A 20,968-nucleotide genomic window follows, 5' to 3' on the forward strand; every position below is an offset into this window, starting at 1 on the left:
AGAGCTAGGGATTTTGAACATTTCTTCATGTGCTTGTTGGCCATCTGAATGTCTTCCTTGGTGAAGTGTCTGTTCATATCCTGTGCCCATTTTTCAATTGGTTTATTCACCTTTATCTTGTTGTGGTGTATCCTTCTATTTTTATAATAATGATCTTACGTGGTATTTGCCTTTATGAGACTGAGTTAGTTCACTCAGCATAATGCTTTCCAGTCTCTCCTATGTTATGTACTATATCTCATAATTGTTGCTCCTGAGAAATGCATAGTATTTTATCATATAAATGTATCACAATTTCTCAATCCATTTGGTTTTTAATGGCAATTTAGGCTGTTTCTATGGTCCTACAATTGTGAATAATGCTGCTATGAACATCAGTGTACAAATCTCTGTTTGTGTCTCATTTCTATTTTCCTTGGGATATATTCCTAGCACTGGTATATATTTTAAAAAAATTTAAAAATCTTACAACCCCAGATAAGAGCAAAAATCAAATTCATAACAACCGTGTAAAGCAGAGTAGAACGCCCTAGTTTTCAAGATTGTGAATCTTTAAGGAAACAGATTGCCACATCTTTCTGCTTCAGAGGAGATGAACTATGTTATTGCTGCGGCTAAACATAAAAATCACATCAGATGATTTCCACATGCGCTCGATGTTGAGAACAACTGATGATGCTAAGTGAAAGGCAGGGGAAGGCAAAAGTTAACATGATGGTGGTATGGAAAACCAGAAACCAGAAAAAAAAACAACTCAACCTGGTCCAGACTTGATTGCGTTGGTCAAACTGTACCAGACCAGATCCAACTTGTTCAAGTCAGTTAAACAAATGCATACTGATTCAAACTGATTGAACTGAATCTGGCTGGTCCAAAACAAATGAAACTCATATCTTACTTTCCAGTGATTTTTCAGAGGCTGTAAATCATATTGGAGGTAATTGTCTATCTTTTGCCTGTGAAGCAGCTGTAGTGATTTGCCTTTGAGTTGACAGCCTTACTTCTTACCACTAGTCCCTGAAAGCTCCCTGTTAAACATATAGCATGATAAAATTTTGTGTGAGTGAGAGAAGCACTTGGAGGCTTGAAACATCATCCACGTATTAAATATTTGGTGAATCCCATAGCCTACAAAAGCATTGCTAATGTCATCATACCCTAAAATGACAGCAAATTCAACAAGATACCATTTTTCATACTATAAATTAGACATGGCAGGTCAAACTTTTGCTTGTAGATCAAATCCAGTTCAGTCCCTTGTTTTATACATAAAGTTTTAGTGGAAACAGCCATTCATGTAACTTTGCAGCTACTTTGTAAACAATAGCAGAGTTTAATGGATGGTACATGGATGGTATAACTTGCAAAGTCTATTATATGTATTCTTTTGATGTCTGTGTTTGCATCTCTATTTTGTACTTTATCTGAATTAATTTTGGCAGATAAGTCTGGTTTTTAATCCTTATACATAAGACTGTATTAATCTAAAATTATATTTTCTCTGAAGAATCTAATATTTATTTTGATGACTTACCATTAATGCAATCTCACTAGTGCCAAAAGTGACTTAATTAGCTCTCTTTTGACATTTTCTTAAAAATTTATTTTGTATTTTTAGTTCATAAAACTTCTCCTAATTTCTAATGGAAACTGCAAACCTCAGAAATTATTATTTTTATTTAACATATACAAGATGCATAATTGTTACAGTAGTTTTTTAATGATTACTAGTTTATTTAAAAAATTTGCATACATTGATTTTAAGAACAGATTTTTCCAGTTTCCATCATCCCCCACCCATCAAATTGTACAACCTCAAGATTAATCCCTCCTCCCCCTGCACATCCTCATCCCTCATCCCTCTGCTTCCACCTTCTCCCACCGCCCTTGAAACCTTATACTCATTCTAGAATAGTGGTATCATGCAGTATTTGTCCTTGTGGGACTGAGTAAGTTCTCTCAGCATAATGCTTTTCACTCCCTCCCAAGCTAGGTAATAATTTACAATATCATTGTTCCTGCATGCTGTGTAGTATTCCATTGTGTGAATGTACCACAATTTCTCAAACCATTTGTGTTTGGACATTTGGGCTGTTTCCATGTTGTTGAGATGATGAATAATGCTGCTATGAACACTGGGGCAGAAGACATGGAAATAATTTTGACAGAGGAAGATATTCAAATGGCAAACAGACACATGAGGAAATGCTCCAAATCACTGGCAAGAAGAGATGCAAATCAAAACCACAATGAGGTATTATCTCCCTCCAGTAACAGTGGCAAAGTTTAACAGGACAGCAAGTAATAAATGTTGGAGAGAATGTGATGAGAAAAGAACTCTTATACATTTTTGGTGGGATTATAAAATGGTACAACCATTGTGGAAGACAGTCTGATGCTTCCTCAAAAAGCTGAACATAGAACTTTGGCATGACTGAGCTATTCCACTACTTGGAATATGGAATACTCTTTTGAGTATGTAAAAATATCTAAATTAATAAATTAATACTTGACAACTTACAATGCACATTCTTCTATTGAGTTTCACTTTTAATTTGTTAAGGAATTGAGATGGGAGGACAAGTGGTCTGGAATTAAGACCACAAGCTCCTTTGTGTATGTAATAGGAGTGTTATGGTAATTGAAGAGGAAAGGAGTTCTGAAGCTGTGCCTGCCTTTTATCTTGAAGACTGATGTGAATCTAAGCTTTGGGACTGCTGTCTGCAAGTCTGATGTTTAGATGGGAATAAAACCCCCAGCAATAGTATTCTGGCTCTTTTTCTTTCCCCTCAAATGTGTAAAAGTGTCTGTTGGATGAATCATTAGACACTATTGTTTTCATTTTTTTCCCCTTCGTGCTTTTACTTGATGAAATAACTTTTCTCCTTTGTTTGTCCTCTCCCTTCAGTTGTTGGAGAAGAAACCAGTCCACAGAACTTAACATGCAGTGGTTCCCCTCAAAGTCAGACTTGTCTGATTATAGTGGTGGGTCAGGGAGAATTGCCCCTTTCCACCCTTTTCCACAAAAATCAGATTATTTTCTCCTTTGTTTGTCCTCTCCCTTCATTGGAGAAGAAACCAGTCCACAGAACTCAACATGCAGTGGTTCCCCTCACAGTCAGACTTGTCTGATTATAGTGGTGGGTCAGGGAGAATTGCCCTTTTCCACAAAAATCAGATTATTTTTTTACATGGCTGTTTGCTAATATAGGGTTTGAAATGCAGGGTCTATCATCTGTGACTAGTTACAGTATTCCCCAATTCTGGATTTTTCTTTTTCTGTCAGGGGAGGTTTTGCTATGAGTGTCTGTTACTTTTCCCATCAACTATACGGTCTGATCCAGGCCATGGTCTTCGTAATTACTTTCTATGCATCAGAGAGCTCAATAATGACTAAGGAGGATAGAAGAATTATTGATGACTTTGCATTGTGATGCTTGAGAAGAGTTTAGAACATACCATGGACCATCAAGAAAACAAATAGGTCTGTCTTGGAGAGGGTGAAATTAAGATTCTTGGAGGCGAAAATTTTGAAGCACTGTCTCGCATATTTTAGGTGTGTGGCCAGGAAAGGCTGGTCCTTGGAGAAGGATGTCATGCTTGGAAAGGTAGAGGGACAGTGCAGGAGAGGAAGATCCCAGATGGGATGGATTGATACAGTCACTAGGGCAATGGGGGTAGGTGTATTGGAGTCAGTGGGACTGGATCAGGACGGGGTAGGCTTCAGAGCTATTGCCATAGGGTTTCTATGAGTTGCAGGCAACTTGACAGCACATAACAACAATATATGGTTTGAATTAGGGTGATAAGCTATCAACTAATAGAATAGCTACTGTTGTTCACATAAGATGTATCATGTCCAACTCATAATTCCTAACAGTAGTGAGACTCCCTCACCTAGTGCACATCATTAACGTCTTCCTTATTTCTCTTCTCTCTGTCATTTCTTCTCTCCATAGTAACTTGATATATGTATACCTTTGTGTCTATGTTTTAAAAATTGCGTGGCCAACCACTCAAATATGTAATTTATGCCAAGCATTTTAATGTTTCGAAATCCTGGAGTTGTTAACTGTCATTTTACCTTCATCTGGATTTTCTGATAGGCTGAAGACTGTTATCTATGATTTACCTTGGGCTTTTTGGAGTCTAGATGCCATAGAGACATATGATGATACTAAAAGTTAATGTCATTGCAAGATTCTAATGGTGATATAATGATAGAATTATGATCCATTAAACCTTTTATGCAATGAAGGTCAAAAAGTAGAGTGTCACTGCATTGCTCAGAGAGCTGGTGGTATCTGTGCAGTCCCATTCTGGCCTAGATTAATCTTACATGAGGAAAGTATAAAAGCTTCAAAGCAAATATATGTTGCTTCTATAAAAAGTCACTGATCCTTCCTTTCTTTTAAGTTCAGTACATAATCCTGAAATGTTATGTGTTGAATAATGATTCAGAGAACCAACACTTCCTTTTATTAATCCTGTGGAATACTCAATTGCACATAACATCAACAACATGGAATGCTACATTAAAAACAAACCCAGCATATAAGTGAAAGAAAACTGTATAAACCTACATATATAAATTAAAGCTATATAACTGAAGGATTAAAAGCAGTATCTCAGAAATAAATGTTAACCAAAGAATCATTCATCACCTTCCCTTCTTTCTTCATTCTTATCGTCATGGCGTCAGTTGTTATTCATAACTGACCCTCCAGTGGCTTTCTGAGGCTATAATAAATCACTTGCTAGGAGATTGCCCATCTTTCTCCCTCTGAGAAGTTGTTTGGTAGATTTAAACTACCAAGGATGTTAGTTAGTCTTTAGGTTAATAGCACAACTCTCTAGAGAAATGAATTTATTTTTAAAATGTTAAAGTTGTGCTTTTCTTTCACATTTTTTTAAGTAGAAGTATGGTGTTAATTTCTCCTGGAGTTAGCTTATCACTTAGTATTCTATCAATATTGTGTTGTTGTTGTTGTTAAATACCATCAAGTCAAGTATAACTCATAGAGATCCTATGAACAAAAAGACCTGAACCCTATTATATCCTGTGCCATCATCACACTTCCTGAAACATAAGAACCCATCAGAGCAATCACCATGTCGATCCACCTGGTTGAAGGTAATCCTCTCCTTCACCAACCCTCCACCTTTCCCAGCCATGTGGACTTCTCTAAGGAATAGCCCCTTCTAGCAACATGCCCAAAGTATATGAAGCGAAGCCTTATTATTCTTGTCTTTAAAGAACATTTCAGCTGCATCCTCTCCAAGACATTATTTATTCTTTTCTTGGCCATCCATGGGATGTTCAGTGCTCTTCTCCAAGACCACAGCTCAAAGGTGTCAATTCTTTTTCTGTGATCCTTATTCACTGTCCACCTCTCGGATGCATTGCAAGTATTCAGAAAGATAATGGCCTGAATCAGACACACCTTAGTCCTCAAACTGACATCAGTACTCCTCAATAATTTGGAAAAGTCCCTATCTGCAGATTTTCCCAGTACAGTGCCTGCTGGTACCAAGGATGTTAATTGTGAATCCAAGCAAGATGAAGCTGTTGACAGTTTCAATATCCTTTCCATCCATCATGTTGTTGCCTATTAGTCCAGTGGCAAGAATCTTTGTTTTCTTGACATTGAGATACAATCCACACCAAACGCTACACTCCTTCATTTTTTGCAACAAGTGCTTCTAGTCCTCCTCACTTTCAGCAAGCCAGGTTGTGTTATCAGCATAACACAGGTTATTGATGAGTCTCCCATCAATCTTGATGCCACACTCTTCTTCATCGAGTCCAGCTTCTCAGATAATTTGCTCAGCATACAGATTGAAATGGTATGAAGAGCGAATACAACCCTGACGTGTTCCCTTCTCAATATTAAACCATGCAGTGCTCACCTGCTCTGTTTGCAAAACAGTCTACTGATCCAGGTTCCATATGAGCACAGTTAAGTGCTCTGGGATTCCCATTCTTCTCAATGTCAGCCACATTTTGTTATGATCCACACAGTCAAATGCTTTTGCATTGTCAATAAAGCACAAATAGATATTCTCCTTGTATTCATTACTTTTAGCCATCTGACATCAGCATTGATATCCCTGGTACTCACAGCCTCTTCTAATTCTTGCTTGAACTTCTGGAAGTTCCCTATCTATGTACTATTTTAGCTGTTTTTGAATGATCTTCAGCAGTATTTTTCTTGTGTGTGATAAAAATACTATTGTTTAGTAGTTTCCAAATTCAGTTAGATCACCTTTCTTGGGAATGGTATAAAATATAGACTTCTTTCAATGTGTCGGCCAGACAGCTGTCCTCCAAATTTCCTGGCATAGATTGGTGAATATATCCAAGGCTGCAACTGTTAATTGTTAATTGAAACAAGTCAGTTGGTATCCCATCGATTCACGGGGCCTTATTTTTCTGCCAAAGACTCAAATGCAGATTCCACTTCCTCCTTCATTACCATTGGCTCCTGTTTATATTGTACTTTATGAAATTTTTCAATGTCAACAAATTCTTTCTGATACAGTGACTCTGTGTATTCCCTCCATCTTCCTTTGATGCATTCTGGGACATTCAATATAATGCCCATAGCATCTTTGAATATTACAACACAAGACTTAAATCAGTTTCTCAGTTCTTTCTGCTTGAGAAATGTAGAGCGAGGTCTTCCCTTTTTAGTCTCCAATTCTAACTCTCTGTACATTCCATTATAAAACTTTGCTTTGTCCTCCTAAGCTACATTTTGAAATCTTCTGCCCAGTTCTTTAACTTCTACATATTTTCCTTTTGTTTTGGTTTCTCAAGGTCTACAATATAGTAAATATTATTAGATAGTTAATATTCTATCAATATATTCTTAGATTGTATCAAAAGACCAAGAATTCTATTCACATGGATGAATTTTATCTATTTATGTTTTTGTATCCATAAGCTGTGGGTACTTACTATAGGGCAAGGAAGTATTTTTATAAGGAAAATCATTTGTGCAGCTGAAGTTTACTCAGCAACTAGTTGGTGCAAGAGATAGATTTTCTATGAATGAATAGATGTGATTTAGGTTAGTAAGTTTTGGCACCTAAATAGTGATGATTCAAATTCTAAGCAGCTGTGGAATAATTCTTTGCCATAGCTTGTCCTCAGTGTGTGTGATTTTATAGGTCAGTGGTTAACAATTTATTCAGTCTTTTAGTGTAAAAGCTTTAAAATTGAGTACGCACGCATCAATTTTAAAAATAATCGCTTCAAAGATTGTGTATATATCTTACTTAATATCATGGGTTCCAAATTAAATTGATGGAGGAAGGTAAGCTAGAGTTTAACTAATATTTGCCATTTCCCACTCTTCTCCCTCATTGACTCTAATGTTTACGTGAGGGGCATAATTACAAAATTGGTGATAGGATATGTTTGTCTATATGATTTGTTCCAGTGGAAAGGTTTATGGCTACAATTCAGCGATGCATGCTGCCATGCCCCTATTTAATTTGATTTATATTGTACAGTCACAGGCAAGCTGTAATTTAACATTTATTGAATCATGCCTTCATATTGGAAGATAATGAGACACTGTAATTTCTTATTGATCTGCAAATTATCCATTTGCATCTTCCTTCAGACCTCCATCGATTTTTTTTTAATTGTGCCAGAAATCAGAAGTGCAACCAGTGGCAAGCATGATGAAACCTCTTTTCACATACATTGAACATGCTTTCAAAAGGAACCCAGACTTTGGAAAAAGACATCATACTGAGAAAGACAGAGGGCCAGAGAAAGATAAGGAATCCCTCAGCAACATGGGTTGACACGGATATCGTAATAGTGAGCTTGAGGCTGGTGCGTGACAGTGTAGGATTCCGGTCTGTTGTCCCTAGGGTTACTGTGAGTCCTATTCAACTTGATGGCATAGAAACATATCAACTTATATATGTATATGGGGAGCTCTGGTGGCCTCGTGATGAGAAACTGTGCTGCAGTCTTGAAGGCATTGCAGGAGAAGGATAGGCAATCTCCTCCCATGCCTCTAATTAAACTGCCTCTGAAAACTCACCAGAGAGAGGGTCAGCTATGGGCCATTCCTGACTCAGTGGTACACAACAGCGACAACAACATATGTCTATATTTTTACTGTATTATCATGTGTTATTATTTGGAATTCATATTTAAGCCTAAATTCTATTATTGAAATAAAAAAAACTCCACACACCTCAAAATAAACTCAAAGTCATTGCTGTCAAGTTAGAACTAACTCATAGCTGATCCTCCAGTGGATTTTCAGAGGCTGTAAATTGCATGAGAGGAAATTGCTCATCTTTCTCCCTTGGAGCAGCTAGTGGATTTGAACTGCCCACCTTTGGATTGACAGCACAACTCCCTACTCACTAGGCCCCTAGCTCTCCCTTGTTGAACATTTAGGGTCAAATAGTCTACATTACTTCAAACTGACCATCAGAGTCCTTCAAATCATAGTAAAAATTATTTGTACATGGAGAGATGTCCATTATATTCCAATTTCATTTAACTCCTTTAAAAAAAATCCCACTAATTGAATAGCAATAAGAGCTCTGGTAGCCTAGTGGTAAGGTCCTGTGTTGCAATCCTAAATGCATGCAATTTCATCTGCCAGCTGGGTGATCGTCCAAGCTATTAAACTGCCTCTGAAAACCTGCTGGAGGGTCAGCTGTGGGTCGGTTCCAGCTCGATGGCCCTCAGCAACAATAACAGTGAGAAGTTTCAATGCAAACCTAAAGGCATGTGGTTCAAATCCATTAGCTGTGTTCACTTCCTGTGAGATTTAGTGTCTATGAAAACCCACTGGAAGCTCAGATCTGAGTTAGTTCTGACAATGGTAAACAACAGCAACTATGAAAAGACATCATGAAGTAAGCTAAGAGAACAGCAGTGCACTGATCGAATAGGCTGTTTAGGAATCTCTAGCTGTAGAACACATTGACAGATGTGATTATAATTTGTGCAGACCTTGTAGGACAGAGGAGAATTGCCCCATAGGCTTTCAACGACCATAATCATTATGAAAACAGACAGCCACACCTTTCTCACACAGAGTGGCTGGTAGATTTGAACCATCAATTTTTAGTTAGAAACTAAACTTTTTAGTGAGCACTTAACAACTGAGTCACCAGAGAGCCTTTATTTAGCTCTATACCAGCAAATAAAGAATAATTCATTTCCTCTGAACCCAGTTGCATGACTTTACATTAAACTAGGGTTATTGATTGCCAAAGTCACAGATTCCATACTCCACAGATGGTACTTTTTAGAATAGTGGTGAAATTTGGCACTGCTTTTCTGTTAGATTTACTGAGATAGGAATGAGGTTAGAGCTGTAGTTTTCAAATTATGATAACTGGACCACCAGAAGCAGCATTACCTGAGAAATTGCTAGAACCGTAAATTTGGACAGACCACATAAGGCATAACTCTATCAGAAACTATGAGGGGAGATAAAAATTTATTTAACAAGTATCCTATGTGATTCTAATGTTTACAATGTAACTAGAACAACTGGTTAGGGTACAATATTGCTTCAGTTCAAACTGTTAAGTGGTAAAATGATTGCTGATATATGGGACATTAGTCTGAACTTTTGTATCCAGAAATATTAATGGAGACGTTTCTGTTTCTGAAAGGTACCTAACACTGCTAGTTTATGCTATATGCTTTAAACTGTAATCGACAGCATGCTGTCTGGGCAGATAAGAGAATTTGTAGTAATTACTGAGGTTTAGGGCAAATACATCATTAAGTTAAAGTAACTACTGCATGAAGATTTGTCCAGATGTCAGTATTTTCTAAAACATATAGCATTTTTACTGTGGCAATGAATTATTCTTGTAATTAATGTTTAATTGAATGTAATTGCAAAATTTACCTTCTGACCTTAATCCAGTCCACTGCAACAGTTAGTATGAAACCAATGAAGTTCACATTATTTTATAATTAATCTATCGTATATTATTCAAAATCCCTAAGTATATTGTTCACTTTGCTTATTTTAGCTCTCTGTATAAAAATACTAGGGAGCTCTGGTGGCCTAGTGGGTAAGATTGCACTGCCAACTCAAATGCAGGCAGGTTCAAATCCACCAGCTGTTTTAGAGAAGAAAGGTGAGGGGTTTTATTATATGAGGCTGTACGTCTATATTATTTGCTTTTATTTCTTTTAGATCTCTATAAAAAGCAAACCTTTTTTATGTTATTAAACATATACTAAAACCCAATTACTATTCTAGTTATAATTGTAATTCTTGTTCAAAGACTTTAGCCAAAGGAATCACAGTTATGTTTTCCTCAGCATCACACACACAGATCCGGTGGTAGTGTTTACTCTCTATAATGAGTGAGATACTAACGAAGTGTCTTCAGAAATCTAAGAGTAAGTTAATTAAAGGTCAAATACAGAGGAAGTAACCAAAGCTGTCAGGATTTATTTTCTCCAGCTTGTAGTACAGAAACATCAGGAGAAGAGAGAAGATATTCAGAAGCATGAATATATTCAGAATACATTCATAAGAACAGAATTCAGTTCTTAAGATTCTCACACAGTGACCCATCTGCTTAGAACACATTGACTATTAATGATCAATTCCCAGCCCATTTCTTTAGCAAATATGTATTGGGTGCCTGCCATGCACTGTAGAAATTGCAGAACATCACAATAGATCTCAGCAGATGACTGCACTGTGGCATCACAGAAGTAGCAACACTTTCCTGTAAGCCAATGGATATTTTCTAAAAAAAAAAAATCTTACTTAAATTAGGAAATATAAGAAGGCTGGGAAAAAGTGTGTTCTGGCAATTATATTTACCACAAACGTCATGCTCTTTCCTTCTTAAGGCAAAAGAGCAATGTTCTTTCATTTGAAAGTCGAATAAAAAAAATTCCATTGGCACCCCCTGTTGCCATGGTGATGAAATGACAAGTGGCCTTCATGTGCTTTCGCTCTGTATCGATAATAAGCAAAGCGTTTGGGAGCAAATTCATTCTTTTTAGACTTGTCTTTTGAGCAGAAGTGCTGTATGCTACCATTACTCATGAAGGAAGTGTTAGTCATGCACTACTTAATACAGCAATTAATCAATAAGCTGTCTTTTGGGAAAAAAATGTAACGAAGCAACAGGAGATGAAACAGGACTCGACTTCATGGCATTTCCTCCCCGTCGGTTCTATTTTCCCCTGGAAGAGTTATATGGAAGACGTAGAAAAATGAAGCACACAGGGCATAATTTAGTTAATAAAATTCATTTTCTACTTTTCTGTGTGCCACTTAGGTAAGTCCAGAATGAAAATAGATGAGCGATGCGTGTCAACGTCAGCTGTGATGATGCAGCTGCAGTTCCTCTTTTATTCTGTCTTCCACATTATTTCTAATGCAGTCTGATACTTTCTGTAATTGTTGAATCTTGCCTCACTGTCACCTCTGTATTCATTGTCTTTTGATATAGGAAGACATCTATCATTATTGCAGCATAAAAATAAGGTAACTAACCATAAAGTCCACCCTAACCCACTCTCCAGTCTACATATTCATTACTGTTGACTGCAAATTAACACTGTCCAACACTTCACTACACATCTCCTGTGTGGGCCTGGTTTCATAAATCACCAGTTGCATTCTCCTCCTTTCAGCCACTGGCTTGCTTACTGATTCAACACTAATCAATTTCATTTCTTCCCGGAAACATGGATCTAACATTATAATTTCTGACTCATATTTTCTATAGTACTAGACCTGCCGTGGGATCCCTACTCATGCAGGGGTTAAGTACCCAGCTGCTGACTAAAAGGTCAGTGAGTCAAAGTCACTTTATAGAAGAAAGATATGGCAGTCTGCTTCCAAAGAGACTACAGCCTTAGAAACCCTCTTGGGCAGGTCTGTTCTATAGGGTTGTCACGAATTGGAATCAATTAACTGAAAACGGGATATGCGTGCATTCCATGGCATATTTATCAGGTATTATGAGTACTTTCAAATGAGTCAGCAAATGAGAACACTTTCTGGAACCTGGTGCATATAATCTTTCTGTCTTATAAGTCTAACGAAAGATGGAAAGACCCCTCTATGTACTGAGCTAATGCTATATCCCCCCTTTGAAAGTATGAGCAAGACAAATGGATTTCAATAACAAACTAATAACAAACTCTGGTGACCTAGCGGTGAGCAGCTGTGCTGCACATGGTTTGAATCCACCAGTTGCTCCATGGGAGAAAGAGGACTAGTCTCCCCCCGTGCGATTTCCTGCCTGGGAAGGCCTGCTGAGAATTGGTTGTGAACTGATTCTGACTCCATGGCACATAACAATAAACCTTAAAAGGGACAATTTGTGTCCTTAGGCATAAGCTTCCCCACCGCCTTTTACAAGAAGTGTTAGCCTGAATTTATACAGAACTTTAATTACAATGTTGTTGTGTACCATTGAGTTGGGAGAACTGCCCATAGCTGGCCTTCTGGTGGGCTTTCAGAGGCAGTTAATCACAAAGGAGGAGTTTGCCTATCCTCCAACCAAACAGCTGGTGGCCTCAAACTGTGTGCCTTCAGGTTTGTAGTGCAGCTTCTTGCCACTAGGCAACCAGAGCTCCCCGCACAATTGATTGTGAAAAAGAAAAATCTCATCAATTCTGAAAAAGAAAAGTCTCTCAGCAAAAATATTTGTTGACTTGTATCTCTCTTGGCACTAGATACTGAGATTACTGAAGAGTCATGCAGTCTTGTTGACATGGTGTTCATCTTTTAGATTTGACTTCCTTTGATATTGATTGTGTTCTTCCTTGCGTAGAAAGATGCTTGGTGGTCAGGTAAATGATTATTTCATCCGGGGTTACGTATCTAAAAGAATAAATAAAAAAATAGGATCTAGATACTTTGAATTCCAGTTATATAAAGAAATCTTTCTATTATACCATGCTTTTATCTTTCAAAGACGGGTGTGTGCTCACTTGAGTGCATCCACGTGCACCAGGAACCATAACTCATTGCGCACTGTCTTATTTATCAGTCCTACGAAAAATCTTCACAGATTAAATAATGAAAATACTGTACTTTAGCATTAATCCAGCTGTCCTAAGAAATGAGGAAACTCAGAAATGAGTAAAACAGTTGACGTTTTTGGGTTATTAATGTTGTGATTTTCCTCAAAGTATATGTAGCAGGACCCTTTGTAGATTTCTTGCTGCCTTTTAGTGGTGTCCAGCCCAGCTTCCGTGACTTTCTGAGGTCTTGCATCCTTTCAGGTTCTTGTCATACAGTCTCTTCACTTTAGTGATTTGCTCTGTATCTAAGCAAACAGTAAATCTCAGCACCTGATCCGAGGTTGTCCCTTTATCAAAAACTTGTTCAAGGGTGGCTATTGGCATTGAGTTTGGGTTCTGTTTTGGGTTTTGTTTGTTTGTTTGTTTGTTTTTCTATTTGTTTTCTACTAGTTGATTTTGTTTGTTTTTAAGGCCAAGAATAGTGAAAGTGAGATAAAAGAAAGAAGAGACTAGAGGTCAAGGTTGTAATTATAATGAAAGATGGGGTGTGAAAACAGGGTAAGAAGTCAGTGTCAGAAATGCGAATTGTAATGCAGCATTTTGGAGGAGGACTTCAAGCAATGATACAGCCAGCCAGTTGTAGGCAGGCCAGCAACAGTAAATGACATTCATCCAACAACTTAGCATCTGAATTCCAAGAACAAAGAACTGAACCCTGTGACCTAAAAGACAAGGGGGAGATCCACCACCACCCACTGAATGTGAACGGAAGGTCTTGACATTTCTTTGACATAGAGTACAACCAATAAATATGTTCACTGGAATTTGCAACTAGAGAGCTAGTAAATCAACAGCTTTGCAAATCGCCCTTAATTATCTGATCTTATGCTCTTATTATGCTAGAAATGAAGCATGGCTGCAAATGGTTAATCCACATGTGGAGCTTCTGAGATTTAAAAACAAAACAACAAAACCCAGTAAGGAAAGTTCACCGGCATTTGGGCTGGTGCCAGAATGATAAAATACTGAAATGCCTGGCCATGCATGCAGGCTGCGGGCCAGTGTCTTGTGAATCTCAGTGTCAACTAGATGCAGCCTTGGGCTATTTTTAATTGTTTTTGGTCAAACATTCTTCTAGATCATATTGCCTTACTGTGCCCACTTGCTGGTACAGAGGTGACTTGTGGTTGCTGTGAAGCTGAACACTGTTACACTGATGTGTCAAATGTGATAATGGTTACTCATGGTGGATAGTGTTTTGTGGAGCTCCCAGATTAAAACAAGCTTAAAAGCAGGAGTGGCAACCACTTCCATAATAGCTTGCTTCCAGAAACCCTGTGAGCCTGGAGAAAGGATGAAAGTCACACAAGTGTTGAGGACTTTCATTCATAGGGTCGCTATGAGTACAAATTAATGGCACTTAAAAACAGCAGCAATATATGGGTTTTTGTCTTAACTAATAGTGTGTTCTAGATAAACAAACAAAAATTTCATTGCCAAAAACGATGCTAATGCACTTTTAATTCAACAAGTGTTAAGCACATGAAAGTCAGAAAATTGAAAGTTAAGGTTCTCATAGAAACCTTAATTTGACATCATTATGCACACTAGGTGTGGGAGGTTTATATTTTATAACACAAAAGCAGTAGGAAACGTTGCAAAATGTTGTGCAGTTAAATATAATAAATAAAAAATTCAGAGGAAAGTCATTAAACATGATTATGGGGGGAGGAAATATTTAGCAACACCCAAAGAAGTATTGTAAAACATAATTTTAGAAAAGAATGCCTTCAAAGCTTAAAATACATTTATAAAGAAAATGATTCATTTTCACAAAAAATCTATTTTCTTTGTATATTGTGTATTCTGACACACTTTATGTTCTTATTAGCAGTTTAGTTTCAATATAATAGAGCAAAGAGAGCTGAATGGATATTTAGTGGTAAGAAGTTGGGCTGTCAGCCCAAAGCAAGTGATTCGAATACCAGGTGCTCCACAAGAGAAAGAGGGGCAATCTCCTCCTGTGTCATTTAAAGCCTCTGACAACCTGCTTAGAGGGTCAGCTAAGAATCCTTTCCAAAGTACAAAACAATTGAACATGAAGATCTTTAAAGAAGCAAGTATTCACTTGCTTAGATACTTGATTTTGACTCCATGACATTGGGTTTGGCTTCAGGTTTGTGTTTGTTCTCTAGAGATCCTGAATGGTACAGTTAAGCACTCAGTCAAAAGATTAACAATTTTAAGCCCACATAGAGGCACTTTGAATAACAGGTCTGGTGATCTGCTTCTTGAGAACCTTCTGAAACAGTTCTAATCTGAAGCATGTGGGGTCGTCATGAATCAGGATGGACCCAATGGCTACTCAATGGCTATAGACCCAATGGTACTGCATTTCTGCATACTTCTTGCTGGCATGTGTTTTGGGAATTCTAATCTAACCATATGTAGTCCACATAGAGAAAGAGAGAAACTTAGAACATACCTAGAGAAGGAAGTGGGCCAAGAAACATTTTTTTTTAAATTTTATTATTTTTATGTGCGTGTACCATCAAATCAGATTTGACTGGTACAGGAGGAGATTGTCCCTCCTTTCCCGGCAGAGCATCTGGTGGATTCGAACCGTGCACCTCTGGGATTGTAGTTGCAGCTCCTTGCCACTAGGCCACCAGAGCTCCCCTCCAAGAAATATTTTATTATGTCTTTTTCTATTCTCTTCTTGCAAACTAGACCATCAGAACAAGAGGCCCACGTTCTTCCATAAAGCTAGACTAAGCAACTGGCTGAGCATCTCAAACTCTTAACGCCTTAGCCTTATGTGGAGCCATTCGTTCTCTAGATAGTACAGACTATGGGAGGAATAGCTCCATGAGGCAGGAAGATACCCATGCCACAGGCAGTCCGGATGAGAGGGACAGGCAGAGAAAGAAAGACTGGCCATGAATGAAAGTAATTGAAAGTCTGGGGCAGGGCCTTAATGAAGTGTTAAATTACAGGCATTGTGAACACTAACTCAGTTATTCAATCTCAATTAAAATTTAGTAACTGAGTTTTAATAGTAGTAAATATCTTGTAACCTTTTAAATAGTTGTTATGGAATAAATATTATTTTATATAATAATATAATTAATAATAATATATCATATAGAATGCATATTAACATTCTTTTTAAAAAACCCAAAAGAACCAAACCCATTTGCTGTTGAGATCCTTTCAACTCCCAGCAAACTTTGTAAATCAGAGTGGAACATTCTTAAAGGATTTGCAAGGCTATGAATCTTTGTGACAGTAGACTGCCTTATAGTCCTGCTATTGAGCAAATATGGGTTTGAACAACCAACCTTTTGGTTAGTTACTGAATGTTTAACTGCTGCGGTACCAGGGCTTCTAAAACAGAAATGGCAGTCAGATGTTTTAACTACAGTACCTTACTCCCTTCCAGGTAACTCTGACTCAGCGACCCTCCATCAGGTTTACAAGGCTGTAAACCTTTACAGCAATAGACTGCACATCTTTTTGCTCAGTGAAGCTCATCTTTTTTGCTCAGTTAACTTTGTACTTTTAGTATAACACAAAATATGCCATCACATAACAGTTCTTAATCTTTAGCGTTACCTAAACTAGAGGTCACTTTTGAGAAACTCTTCCTTGAGTTTCTGAAGCTATAAATCTTTAAGAGATTACTCATCTTCTACTTATGGAAAAGGTGATGGATTTGAACTGCCAACCCTTTGCTTAAAATAAAACTTTGTCATGTCATAAATAATTATATTATGCAATAATAATTTTATATCATAAAAATATATAAGAAAAATTTAGTCCTTGGTACTAAAAGAGTATGAAAACCTAACAACCTACCTCCCAGAAAGAAAAGAGGTCATGAAAATAAGAATTGATGGGGAGCTCTGGTGGCCTAATGGCAAGAAACTGCACTGAAATCCTGAAGGCTCATGGTTCATATCCACCAGATGCTTTGCTGGAGAAGGAGGGGCAATCTCCTCCTGTGCCAGTCAGATCCGATTTCGTTAGTACACAAGAAGAAAATATTAAAAATAAGAAAAAAAGGCTTCAAAACTAGAAATTGACATCTTGCTAACATTTCTATTTTCCATTATAGTTTATGGTCATGGCACAGCAGTCTACAGAACAATGCAAGTTCATTCATGGGAGTAAAATATGTAAATTCCTGAGCTAGCAGACTCGTGGCCCAGTAGTCAAACCACCTCTTCAAAAAATTACACAATGGTCTACATTTTTCACTAAAAATCTATGCAGCTACTTTCCATGGCAGTGAACTCTTTATAAGCTCGAGGAAGAAAAATGCTTTGTATATTTACTTTAATCTTTACCTCCTGCTATTTTCGGTTGCCAAACAAACAGAAGGACAAATGCAAACTGCCAATTCGCAGGATGTACAAACAAGTGCTATTGAATATTCAGAAGTATGGTGGTATTTCTAAAGTTCAGCAACAAATCACTTAGTCTTTCTTCTGTTTTCTGTTTTCCTTATTCAGGCACCACAAGGCCACATAAGGAGGGCGAGGTCCCTGGAGTGGACTATATTTTCATCACTGTTGAAGATTTTATGGAATTGGAGAAAAGTGGTGCTCTCTTAGAAAGTGGGACCTATGAAGGTAAGCACAACCTCATTGCTTCAGCTATTCTCTGTTTCATCACATTTTTATTGTTTGCTTTAGGACACCAGGTTATCAAGGAGCTGCTTGTTTTGGTTTGTGGTTTTACAAAGACATTTTTTAAAAATGTGTTTTCTAAAGAACATTTTCAAGTACTGTTAGGTTAATTGTACTCTTAAAAGAGCTGGACAATGACTAAGGTTGAGAGAAAAAAAATCGATGCCTTTGATTTGTGGTGCTGGAGAAGAGTCTTGAACATAGAAAACAAATAGTTGGAGAGGGTGAAACCAAGTTTATCCTTTGAGACTAGGATTCTGAACCTCATCTCACATACTTTGGGTATGTGGCCAAGAGGGACTGGTCATTGGAAAAGGACATCATGTTCAGAAGGGTGGAGGGACAGCACAGAGGAGAGGAAGATTGATCAGATGGATTGATCCAGTAACTGGGGCAATGGGGGTAGGTGTATCGATATTAGAGAGACTGGCTCAGGACAGGGCAGGGTTCAGAGCTGCTGTACAGAGGATCATAATGGGTCACAGGCCCTTCGACGGCACATAGCAACAATAGCAATACCAATATTATTGGTATTCACAGAACTTCCCTGGTGATCGTCTCCTGAGGTGATCTCCCTGACAGCAGTCCTTCATCGCTAGGCAGCATCTGAAAGATTTCCAGGCTAGAATTCTATCCTGTTATTATCTAGTTGCCTTTCCCAAGTTTCTCTGCCTCTCTGATCATCGCCTGCTTCTCATGATGGACAATATTTTCTGTGAATTAATAACATTGTTCTACCATAATAGTAAGTCTCCTTGTGCTCTTAATTGTGCAACACACAAAAGTACAAGTTTGAAAGGGGAAACTATGGTTCATTGGAAAAAGCAGTGAGTATCTGCCTCGGTTACAAATCTGGGTTTACTACTTCAAACAATTCAAACTCATCACTGTCAGATTGGAACCAATCCACTGCTGACCCTCCAGTGGGTTTTCAGAGGTTGTAAATCACCTGAGAAGAGATTGCCTAGCTTTCTCCTTTGAAGCAACTGGTACGGGTTGGCAGTGCAACTCCTTACTCACTGGAGCACTAGGGCAACCTTACTCACTGTAAATATGAAGAAACTCACTTAACATCTCTGAATCTTAGTATTGTTTCCTGTGAAGGAGGATAATGTGAAAAACGGCAAATAAATAACGGTATATTGGTATGACTATATTTCTATATTTAGACTACATGTATGTGCATATCCTTTATATATAATACAAATTTTTTTTAAAAAATAAAATAATGTAACTAAAAAGGCAATAGAAAAAATGAAATCTTTCATTCCTACCTTTTCAAGTTATTATATATCATTAACTGCCTCTGAAAACCCACTGGAGAATTAGCTATGGATTGGTTCTGATTCTACAATATACAACAGCAACATAGTTAATGTATGAATAATTATTAAATGCAAAGGTGATTCGAATTTTTGAATGGAGAAAAGATTGAAACTTTCAACAGCTTCATCTTACTTGAATCTACAATTAATATACTTGGTACTAGCTGTCAGGAAATCAGGAGACATATTGCACTGGGAAAGTCTATACTTAAGGATATCTCCAAATTATTGAGGCATAATGATGTCAATTTGGAGACCAAGATACATCTGATTCAGGCCATGGTCTTTCCAATCACTTGATATCCAGCTGAGAGCTCGATAATGAATAAGAATGAAAGGGGGGGGGAATTATGCCTTTGAGCTGTAGTTTTGGAGAAGAGAGCTGAATATTACATGGGCGGCCAAAAGAACACACAAATATGTCTTAGAGAGAGTGCAGCCAGAGTGCTCTTTGGAGGCAAGGATGATGAGGCTTTGCCTCACATACTTTGGGTATGTTGCTAGGAGGGGCTATTTCTTGGAGAGGGATATGGTTCTCAGAAAGGTAGAGGGTCAGTAAAGGAAAGGAAGAGTCTCAACCAAGTGGCTTGACACGGTGACTACCAGAATGGGCTCTATTGTGCATCAGAAAGTATAAGGATGACACAGGATAGGGTTTAGATCTGTTGTTCATAGGGTTGCTGTGGGTCATACTCGACTTGATGGCACCTAACAACATACTTGCTGCTTAATCCATCTGACGTCTAATGCCTATCAACCATCAACAATGTGACATTTGATGTGTTAGCATTTTGATCCTTTCCTTTACTTGTTGCTCAATGATCTTACTCAAGAATATAGTGCTTTGAGCTTATTTGAAAGACTTACTAAATGATAATGGAGATTAATGAAAATATTTTAAATAAAGAATGTTGTGTTGATGGTATAAGTGAGCTTAAGTTATGCATGAGAATAGAGCTGTCATATTAGTCATAAAAATAATTATACCAATGAATCAATAAATACACAATATATTTTGTAGAATATTCTTCTTTGTGCTTTGTGACATTATTAGGTGACATTTGTTTGTATTCATGTCAATAATAGTGCATTATATCTAATTATTTTGTTTAAATATTATTTAGATGGTGAAGAATGTATGACAGTGGTGTTCCAAGAATAATTAGCAATATGATTTTTATTTATTTTTGTTTAGAAAATTGCTTCTTAAATTGGCAATATATATAACTGAAAAAAATGAAATAAAATATAATTTGTCAAATTCTCATTATTTTCAAGATAAATTAGATGGTCAAGAATTTACTGTCAAATTATTAAAAATAGCTTAAATTTTAGGTCCCCGAGAATTTAGAGGGAGGAGGGAAATCTTGAAACTATTAGATTATAATTGCTTATATATGACTGATTTATATATCTGGTTTTGGAGAATTGACATCACTGATTTACAAACACACATTGCTCTTGATTAGATGAAGAAGAATCTCTGTTCTCAGGTCAGATACAATGGCCTTGTGGATATTTATCCACAAGGAATAATTCTCAAATATGCCTTAGAATCTTTATATTTTCTTGCACCAAGAATTAAGGAAGCAATTAAATTCACATTCTAATTTAAAAAAAATTAGTGTATTCTTTCATGATTGGACTGCTCAGTGTAGTTTGTTTTGGTTTTTGGTTTTTGTTTTGTTTTGTTTTTAAGGGAACTTTGTTGTTAGGTTATATCAGGTACGTTTTGATTTCTAGATATTCTGTGTACAATAAAAGAAAGTATGACACAGTCCTGCACCATCCTCACCCTTGTTACCATGTTTGAGCCTGTTCTCACTGCCACTGGGCCTTTGCATCTTCTTGAAATTTTTTGTTTTCATTGACCCTCAATTATACTAAGCACAAGGGCTTCTTCAAGGACTGATCTTTCCTAATAACATGTCCAGAGGATGTGAGAAAAG

The 20,968-nt window shown here is 37.3% G+C and overlaps 1 protein-coding gene across 1 annotated transcript in view; it reads left to right on the plus strand.

Moving 5' to 3' along the window:
• The window catches only part of MAGI2 (membrane associated guanylate kinase, WW and PDZ domain containing 2), a 1,911,292-nt gene that overhangs the window by 1,103,382 nt on the left and 786,942 nt on the right, over positions 1-20,968 (plus strand). Inside the window, exon 3 of the mRNA XM_006882679.1 lies at positions 17,518-17,637. Within this exon, the coding sequence (XP_006882741.1) occupies positions 17,518-17,637 (120 nt within the window). The remainder of the gene's footprint in view (positions 1-17,517; positions 17,638-20,968) is intronic.

This window comes from Elephantulus edwardii, unplaced genomic scaffold (genome assembly GCF_000299155.1).
Source record: "Elephantulus edwardii isolate Elephantulus edwardi_28Jun2011 unplaced genomic scaffold, EleEdw1.0 scaffold00022, whole genome shotgun sequence".
NCBI classification, from domain to species: domain Eukaryota; kingdom Metazoa; phylum Chordata; class Mammalia; order Macroscelidea; family Macroscelididae; genus Elephantulus; species Elephantulus edwardii.